We start from the raw sequence: 10,459 nt of genomic DNA on the forward strand, positions 1-10,459 counted from the left end.
CTGGTCCAGTTGATGGATCATCAGACTGTTTCATTAAACATCCACTGATTTACACACTCATTGATCCTTCTACAGCACTCAGATCATTCAGGTTTAACTACTCGCTGTTTATGACGGACAGAGAGACAGACACAGAGATCAGAGATTTCAGAGGTCGAGTGCGAACGCAGGAGCGCCACAGATTTCCCAGAATGCACTATATCAGGGGTATTCAATTAAAATTCATTGAGGTCCAGTCACTAAACTTTCATCCAAGTGAAAGGTCCGAACCTTGTAAAGTCCAAATGGTGTCTTATAGCCTACCCCTATGTCAATTAAATAAAATCAACAAAGTGCATTTTCATATCTATTGTCAATTTTCAACACAGGAAACATTTAACATAGTGCACTTATAGTAAACAACTAGCTTTTTTTTTTACCATGAATATAAGTAGCCCCCAGGCAAATTAATTTAAGGCCTGTATTTCAATTAAAGAGAACAACACAGAATAAATAAGGGGTTTCCCCGTTTGTTTTGTGCTTTTTTTTTTTGAGGCCAAGGTGTCAAAAGCATCTTGATAGCTGCACTGTCATTGCATTGTCCCCCTCCATTAAATATGGAAGGAGGCTGAAAATCACAGGATATACAGTATCTGTTCTGTTCTGGTGATACAAGTCAGTAGTCCTGAATGTGTGTTTCTCTTCTATAACACACATTCTACATCTCGGCGGCGACGTCTTCCCGCATACGGGCTTCCTGCTCCTTACAAATGGTGAAAAAGTTTACAGACCGAGGGAAAACCGGGGGTCTGAGAAGCAGGAAACAAGCACGTCGCACCGAATACACACCGCTACGGCGTCACTTTCGGTTGTGAGCGCACATGAAAGTGATGGGTTTGTGCGCGCAAGAGACCCACATCTGAACGGCCCCCACGCACGCACGCACGCACTCCTTTCTCTTTCCCTCTCGGACTCACGCAGGGTAAACAAATGATCTGATTGGCTCAATTGAGTGAAGCTGTCGTATTGACCTATAGCTGAGCCCGCTGTCCCGTCGGAAAAAAAATGCTCCAGGAAAATGTTTATTTATTAGAGTTTGGTCTCGGGGCCGGATCAAACCATCACCGCCATTTGGTGATGCCTGCACTAGATGCATCAGTGAGACGGCTGCACACTTCAGTGGAAATATTGTATTTCCAGCATTAACTCATCGAGTGTCAAAAACGTAATTTTACATTTTTTGATTAGGAAAATAGACGCTCTAACACGCCTCATGTGTGAATTTGAGAACTCTACGACGAACAGACCTGAAATAGATGACGATCAAAAACTCATGAAAACTCACAGAAGTGCCCTTTTCGATAGTTGAACCTTTTTTTTACATTTTACCAGTTTGTTTCTATGTTTATTCCTCTCTCATCTCCAGAAGTCTGAGTTAAAGATGTGAGTCTGTGGCTCTGACTCATCTATGAAATAATAATCTCCTGCATGCTTAGTTAGAAATGAATACAATTTATCACACCACAAGAACATGTAGTTTTTGTCTTTTACACCCAAACCAAAACAACAGCAGATAGAAAACCTTCATGTTTACAGTCCAACACTGGAAACACCATCAACTCAAAGTCTCTAGTTTCACGATGGGATCACTGAAATAGATGACGATCAGAAACTCATGAAAACTCACGGAAGTGCCCTTTTCGACAGTTAAAGGTGACTCTGTGACTCTTTCACATCTGTCCTTTATTTATCTGTTTATTTGTCTGTTTGTCCAGATGTTGGTGCTGCTGTTTGCCCCCGGACAGTCACACCGACTCCCTGATGACCTTAACGACCTCTCGCCTCACTGAGACGGCTCACACCCAGAGGTCACCAGAGGTCACCGTGGTTACCACATCCATCAGCTGATGGGATGAGGAGGAGGAGAAGTGAGAGGAGGCAACCACAACTCAACATCTGGACAGCTGCTGCCTTCAGACCTCCAACACTCAGCCTCTATATAACGCATTACCTGCAGAGAAACTCCTTCATTTCACCAATATTTAGTGATGATATGCTGGTACTGTTCCCCTCCGAGCCCAGCATGCAGGGTGAACGTCCTCTTTTATCCGCACATGTCTTTTACGTCCTGTCCAGGGCGTCCGGGTTTGTGTGTATTTTTAAATATAAATTCATTAAAGCAGAAGTAAGTGATATTTTTGTGTTAATATAAGTCTTAAATAGTTGTATCTTCCGACAGCAATCACTTCTATAGAGTGTTTGGTCTGAAACACGGGTCTGTCAGTCACTCTGCTCTGCTCTGAGCCCAGGAGAAAACTTTCCTTGTATCCTACAACCTTTATCCAATGAGGAGAGAGAACGGCATAAAGGGGCAGTCCTCTCTGTGTGTGCAGCCAAGGGATGCGCCTGAATGTGGCGACGTAGGGACGAGGACCAATAGATCCATGACGAGGGCGGGGGCTGCTAACTCCATCGGCTGACAAGACGTTATGGTGCGTTCAAGGCAACTCGTAACTCGTGTTTTTCCGACCTGTGAAGTGGTACCAGTTCGATCTGGTACGACTTCACGGGTTGGAAGTTACGAGTGGCCGTTATAGTGACTTTCACAGGTAAAACAGGTCGGAGAAACACGAGTGGGTTGCCTGGAACGCTACAAAGTCGTAAGTTGTGACTTGAAGCTGTAATTTACGGTTTCAAAAGCCTGCCTGGAACGCAGCATTAGCCAAAACCACCGGATCGCTTACTTCTGCTTTAATACGTCCGGCTTTCATTGTTTTCCATGTGCTTAAATTGACCGGCGCTTTGCACAGAATGCTTCGGTATTTCGTTGCGATTGACGTAATTCCCGAGAGGCTGCCTCTCTGTGCGGCTCCGCGACGCGCATAGAGGGAGCAAGGCAAGGCAATTTTATTTGTATAGCCCGTTTTTACAAACAGTTTGTCTCAAAGGGCTTCACATGGCATCATAACAACATCCTCTGTCCTTAGACCCTCACATCCACTGAGGAAAAACTCCATGGAAAACCCTTTTAACAGGGAAAAATCGGAGAAAGCTCAGGGTGAGCAACAGAGGAGGGGTCCCTCACCCAGGACGGACAGACGTGCAGTAGACAGACATCGGAGCAGCGTTGCCTCTCCTCGCAAAATGCTGCGGCGCAAGTGCAGCTGTAACAGGGGCGGACCAACCATCTCTGTGTTCTGGAGGATCACAACACGGCCGGCGGCCACCACGTCACCGTTTTTTTAAATAGGCCTACCTGCAGGGTATAAAGTTTACTTTTTGTTGTAAAAAGTATGTATGTTACCGGCCAAAATATGTTTTCACCGGCTACTGAACTGCTCACAACACAAAGTCATTAAAATCAGCAGTGTTTTCCCCAGTGCATTATAGTTAGGCAGCTGCCTTAACAACACACACCTGCCTCCTAAACTCAATTGTTGCAATAAATATATAAAAAAATAGGTTTAGATTAGCTGATGGAATGACAACAGACATTACATAAATAGGCTTTCAGAGGAAGATATAGTGATGTGAGTTTTGAAACTTAGCCTACATTTAATTCAGACTGAATAAGTGGTGTGAACACAGGTTTTTTTGTTTTTTTTATGTAGCCTAGATTGCCTACTGTTCATCCTACAGTAGCCTATAGAAGGATGCAACTTTCTTTTGAAATATCAAACAAAGAGAACTATGGACTGTGGAAGTTTGAATAGCCTAAATACAGAAGTTATCATGACGTGAATCATAACTTGCGGTGTGTAAAAAAAAAAAAAGACTTTACTTTACGGCCCAGAGTGTCACTGACACTGTCGAGCCCAGTGTTTGAATTTCTGCCACTCTCGTCTGTGATAAAAACGCAGAGTTTCACCTGATCATGGGCAGAGTCGGCACCTCTTCACAGGATTGAAGCAGTATTTAAAAACCTTAATATATCAACTACAAAAAATATGTATGAAAGTGGTTTTAAGTAATATCTTCAGGTTGCAAAATTCATCTAAATAAAGTGACTGCAATGTAGTTGTAACACACGCCAGGGTGATCTACCTGTTGAGCCTTAGAGAAGCTGCTGGTTGGAATAGAAAAATACAACTCAAGATTTGTACCGTAATGTGAAAGGTAATTAAAAATTTTTTAGAACTGATATTATAAAATTGGTATCGAAAAAAGTATCGTTCAGGAACCGGTATCGAAGTGAAGGCATCGGTATCGGTACCGGTATCGAAAAGTTTTGATTGATACTAGGACTGTCAATGAATATTTGAAATTCGAATGTATATTCGAATCATAGTGATAAAAATGAAATTCGAATATTAAAATATGATATTCGAATATTAATAATTTATTTTTAAATTATCTTCACGCGCACAACCACAACAACAGCAACTACAACATCCTCCTACAAATGCACGGTCGTCTGTGTGACGTGCAGAACGCAGCAGGACGCAGCAGGACGACTCCTCAGTCCATGAGTTTCATGTCTCAGATTGGATCATGTCAATCCAGCTGCAGAAATATCCGGGGGACGGGAGCGCCGCGGTAACCGTAGTAACTCACACACACCCAGACACACACCTGTCTGTGTGGTCACGTCTGGAGAGAAGCAGCTTCTCTGTTTTCCCAAACTACCGAGTGACAGCTTTAATCGCGCGCTAAAAAAGAAATAGTGCCGTTCACTGAGAGCTGTGATGATCCTCTGCACTTCATCGCGACTGTGCTTGATCCGCGTTATAAGGATCATTACTTGGATGTGGGAAGAAAACATGCTAGCTCTTATCCCGTTCCCGAGCGAGCTGTTTGCTCGCGTCATCACAAAACGTTTGACATGAATTGATAAAGTAAAACGCGGTCTTTTTCACGTATTAATATGCATATAATGTCGTTGCTGATTTGCACTGTGTAGCTGTTTGTTTTGTGTAATGTAAGCTGTACAAAATGTGTTTGACATGCGCTGATAATAAATACAGGCTACCGCTATAAAAGTCCATCTCTTTGTATTGATTTTTGGAGAAAATATGAAAAAATAGAAATTCGATTTTTATTCGAATATCTGTTTTTTTTAAGAGGCGATATTCAAACCTCATTTCTGCCATTCGTTGACAGCCCTAATTGATACCCAGCCCTACTCAGGACTGGAGAGAGGTGGCCCTCAGCAAGGGGTTCTGGGTAAAAAAAAGAGCAGGGTGGGGGGGTTGCGGTGTCTTACCTATGAGCGCCTGGAAGAGGTTGCTCTGGAAGATGTCGATGACCCTCTGGATGGAGAGTCGGAGCTGCCGGTCCTCGGTGTGGTTGAGCTTGGCCCGGTATTCCTCCAGCAGCAGCAGAGCTCGCTGAGCGTCTGGAGAGAGGAGGGGGGGGGGGGGGGGGCAGGTCAGTCTTTAGAGGTCACTTTCATCTCACCATCACTTAATACGCTGTGTAAAAAGAGCATCGTGCTCCAAACGTCACGCTATTAAATCCTTGAAAGGGAGCTCCTACGGTGTGCGGATTTTTTCTTTATTTCTAGTATTCCCTCCTTTATCCAGCACGCATCCCAACTGGGCCTACCTTTTTTTCACAATTTTACGAATTTCACAATTTTACTTAAAGCAGAAGTAAGCGATCCAGTGGTTTTGGCTAATGCTGCGTTCCAGGCCGGCTTCAAGTCACAACTTACGACTTTGTAGCATTTCAGGCAACCCACTCGTGTTTTTCCGACCTGTTTTACCTGTGAAAGTCACTATAACGGCCACTCGTAACTTCCGACCCGTGAAGTCGTACCAGATCGAACTGGTACGACTTCACAGGTCGGAAAAACACGAGTTTCGGGCTGCCTTGAACGCACCATAACAGTCCTCGTCCCTACGTCACCACATTCACGGCGTCCCTTGGCTGCACACACAGCAACGGGGCGTCACTCTTAGTTTGCTCTTAGTGATTTATCCTTAGTAAGAGTAGGACTCAGCGGCTTTGTGAACAGCTTTTAGGAAAAAACTCCTACGTAAAAACTAGTGTTAGGAGCGGTAAGATAAAAGTCTTTGTGAATACGGCCCCAGATCAGATCAATAATCGATGGGTTCCAGCTCCTCCAGGTTGAGCGGTGTTCTGCGTGTCGTCGCGGCCTACAAACCCCGAGCCGACCTGGAACACTGACCTTTATTCCTCTGAGCTGAGCTGCCACTTCGTCAGCGGTTCAGCCACTTTTAGGTCAAACGCTGATGTTTCCTGTCAGCGTCTGATCACTGATCAGACACCGAACATCCGGCTTTGATTAGTTTTTATCAGAAGGAAGGAAGAGGATGTAGAAGTGGTTCAGACTGAGCAGCAGCAGCAGCAGCAGCAGCAGCAGCAGCAGCAGCAGCAGCAGCAGCAGCAGCAGCGTGTGTTCATGCAGCACACATGTAGACAGGGTTCCTACACATTTGAAATTTCCAAATTCCAGACTTTTTCCAGACCCAGTTTCCAGACTTCTCGGTAAAAAAATTCAAATTATTTATGATATTTGAGTAAATAGATGTTCATAATATTAAAAAAGCATGCAATTTATCATTTGTTTTCATTATTCTGAATGTGTATGCCATTATGTGACCAAATAATTTCCTGGAGATTGTAGCTAGGTACAATAGCGCATACAAATAATTAACCCAAATAACTTCAGATGAGACCAAACCTAGAGTATAGTATTAAGATAAATATATTTCCATACAATAGTTTCCATTTCCATACTTTTCCAGACCTGGAAATGTATAAAATCAAATTCCATACTTTTCCATACTTTCCATACTTGCGTAGGAACCCTGTGTAGAGTAGAGGAGGGTCATGGTGAGGAACAACCAGCTGTACACATCTGTAAAAACCTCCACCTCCACAGTTTACAACCAGAAACCTGACAGGACCAGGGAGGCTGAGATTCAGTCTGACTGTGTGTGTGTGTGTGTGTGTGTCGTCTCCACATCAATGAAGACGTGACGGCTGAACACTTCTTGTGTGTGTGATCTGATGTAAAAATAGACCCAAACCAAACTAAAATAAATGAATTAATAAAATAACTGGATGCACAGATGTGAGGGGACTGATCATTTCTCTCAACATTAACCAACCACTCATTTAAAGACTCTGCAGAAGAAATCATCTATAGAAATAGGATTTTATATATATATACTGTATATGGTCTATTTTTACATCATATCTATCTATATATATACAGTATATATAGTTTAAGTGAATGTCACAGCCTGTGCAGCTCTGTACTGACAGTGTAGGAGTTTAAGACTCTATATGATGATATTATATTAATTTTCCAGCTTGGGACCAATAAAGTAGCTATATCTATCTATATTACATGTTTAAGTGAATGTTACAGCCCTGATACTGTGGAAGTTTAAGACTCTATGGACAAAACAATCAATATAAATATGATATTACCTATTATGTATAGTTTAAAGTGAATGTTAGAGCCTGTGCAGCTCTGTACTGACACTGTGGAAGTTTAAAACTATATATGATGATATTGTATTACTGTAATCTCCCAGCTTGGGACCAATAAAGTATGTGTATCTATATATCTATATATCTTAAGTGAATGTCACAGCCTGTGGCAGCCCTGTACTGATACTGTGGAAGTTTAAAACTCTATATGATGATATTATATTATATTATATTATTATATTATATAGTTTAAGTGAATGTTACAGCCCATTGATACTGTGGAAGTTTAAGACTCTATGGACAAAACAATCAATATAAATATGATATGATATAATATGATATGATATGTATAGTTTAAGTGAATGTCACAGCCTGTGCAGCTCTGTACTGACACTGTGGAAGTTTAAGAGTTTAAGAGTTTATATCAGAGATGTCAAACTCAATTTAGTTCAGGGGCCACAAACAGCACAATTTAATCTCAAGTGGGCCGGACCAGTAAAATAATACCATAATAACCTTTAAATATATCTAAAAAACTGAAATTTTCCTCTGTTTTGGTACATTAATAAGATGTTTTACAGTTACTGAACTATCCTTTTACAAAACATATTATGAACCACCTGACATTTCACTTGACAAATTCATCCTGAGGGCCAGATTGGACCCTCTGCAGGGCCGGTTCTGGCCCACCGGCCGCATGTTTGACATCCCTGGTCTATATGATGATATACTGTAATCTCCCAGCTTGGGACCAATAAAGTAGCTATATCTATCTATATTACATATAGTTTAAAGTGAATGTTACAGCCCACTGATAGGCTACTGTAGAAGTTTAAAACTCTATGGACAAAACAATCAATATAAATATGATGATATTATTATATTATGTATAGTTTAAAGTGAATGTTAGAGCCTGTGCAGCTCTGTACTGATACTGGGAGTTTAAGACTCTAGGCTATATGATGATATTATATTATATTATATTATTATATTAGGCCTATATTATATAGTTTAAGTGAATGTTACAGCCCATTGATACAGTGGAAGTTTAAGACTCTATGGACAAAACAATCAATATAAATATGATGATATGATATAATATGATATGGTATAGTTTAAGTGAATGTCACAGCCTGTGCAGCTCTGTACTGTCACTTTGGGACTTTAAGACTCTATATGATGATATTATATTACTGTAATTTCCCAGCTTGGGACCAATAAAGTCTATCTATCTATCTATCTATCTATCTATCTATAGTTTAAGTGAATGTTGCAGCCCACTGATACTGTGGAAGTTAAGACTCAAAACAATCAATATAAATATGATATTACCTATTATGTATAGTTTAAAGTGAATGTTAGAGCCGGTGCAGCTCTGTACTGACACTGTGGAAGTTTAAAAGAAAAGATAATTACTGAGGATAATTAATTAGGCTGCTATTAACACACTGTTTGGCTCCAATGACACAGTTTGAGTTTCTGTCTAACAGGAGTTAAAGTCAAAGGTGTGTGTGTCTGTGTGTGCGTGTGTGTGCTGAAGTCTCTGTAAATATTTCATTAATATAACAGAGTATTTTTAGTTTGGGCTCTGCCCCACATACACACATATACACACACACACACACACATACACACACATATCACACACACACACACTAACTTGTGCTGCTTGGTTTAGCAGCAGCAGCAGCAGCAAGAGGAGGCTAACCAACCAACCAACCAACCAACCAACCGGCTAGTAGGTAGTGGTACTAGCCCTTTACCCAGACTTTAACTCACTTTACCCGGGTCTGGCACGGCTCGGCTCGGCTCTGGGAGGCCGGTATAACCCGTGCTGAGGGTTTAGTGTGTGTGTTAGTGTGTTTTAGTGTGAGTTTGTCCCGGGTTAAGTTAGTTAGTTAGCCTGTAGTGAGTGGGTTAGCCTGTAGTTAGCTGCTGCTGCTGCTGCTGCTGCTGCTGCTGCTGCTGGTTGGTTGGTTACCGTTAAACTCTGTGAAGTGAAAGCGGCTTAACCTACCTTTCTTTCGGACTGGCATGGTCTGGTCTAGCGGTCTGGCTCGGCTCGGCTCGGCTCGGCTAGTTCCGTGTTAGCCACATATACACACACATACACACACTCTCTTTATAATCTCCTTCTCTTCTGCACAGTTTGGTTTTGTTTTGGTTTTGTTGTGCGGTTGTTTCTGTGCCGACCGACCGACCCTCCACACCACACCGACCGCTCCGCCGGTTGCAGCCCCGCTGACAGCGCTCCAAATCCGGCTACGCGCAGCAGAAATCCCCGCTCTCCTTTTCCCTTCCTCGGTTCCTTGTTTTTTCCACACGACGCCACCAAGTTCAGCTCCTCCACCACTCCGACAAACAAACTCCCTGTCAGGGGGGAAAACTGACACGTCCACCGAAAATAACACACGGTCGAGTCTACTGGGGAGGGAGGGAGGGAGGGAGGGAGGGAGGGAAGAGAAGAGAGGAGAGGAGGAAAGGAGGAGGAGGAGGAGGAGGGGAGGGAGGGGGGAGTAGTCCTGGTTCAAACTATAGTAGCTACTGCCAAAAGAAACCGAGCTGCAGTTGAGTCCGCTGCTGCAGAGTCAGACCGACTCTCCCTGCTGCAGCTGCCCGGCAGAGACGCTCTCTGGCCCGGCGTGCAGCGCTGCGGCGACCGCTGCTGCTGCTGCTGCTGGAAGAGGAGGATGAAGAAGATGAAGAGGAGGAGTAAAGTAGTAGCTATGAGTATGAATGTGGCTTGTGCGTGTGCGTGTGCGTGTGTGCCAAACTCCGGCCGAATAAAATAAAATAACTCCCGTTTCCGTGCAGCAGCCGTGCATGGGCTTCCTGCTGCTCCGGAGCTTTGATGTGTGTGTGTATGTGTGTGTGTGTGTGTGTGTGTGTGTTTTTTTTTTTTTTTCCACAGCGGGAATTTAAAAAAAAAAAAAAGTAAAATAAATAAATAAAAACTTCAAAGTCCAGGCGCACTCTCAATCAATCACTTATTATTATTATCCCGCACTGGGCTGCTGCTGTGTATTCGTGTCAAACTTCTCTGAGAGTAACTCCCTCCTCCTCCTCCTCCTCCTCC

At 42.9% G+C, this 10,459-nt stretch overlaps 1 protein-coding gene across 18 annotated transcripts in view; it reads right to left on the reverse strand.

The window, feature by feature from the left end:
- dlg1b (discs large MAGUK scaffold protein 1b) overlaps window positions 1-9,715 on the reverse strand; it is a 133,462-nt gene extending 123,747 nt beyond the window's left edge. For 5 of the 18 annotated variants that reach the window (XM_085805298.1, XM_085805297.1, XM_085805314.1 and 2 more), the window contains exons 1-2: window positions 9,401-9,711; window positions 5,183-5,314 (exon numbers count right to left, since the gene is read on the reverse strand). In XM_085805298.1, coding sequence (XP_085661424.1) covers window positions 5,183-5,314; window positions 9,401-9,419 — 151 coding nt within the window. In that variant the 5' untranslated portion in view covers window positions 9,420-9,711. Of the gene's footprint in view, window positions 1-5,182; window positions 5,315-9,400 lie in introns of all 18 variants that reach the window. The other 13 variants (XM_085805302.1, XM_085805301.1, XM_085805300.1 and 10 more) reach the window with 6 other exon arrangements.
- Window positions 9,716-10,459: the final 744 nt, after the last annotated feature.

The sequence above is a fragment of the Trachurus japonicus genome, chromosome 17, assembly GCF_045865225.1.
Source record: "Trachurus japonicus isolate A0001 chromosome 17, Traja_1.0".
NCBI classification, from domain to species: Eukaryota; Metazoa; Chordata; class Actinopteri; order Carangiformes; family Carangidae; genus Trachurus; species Trachurus japonicus.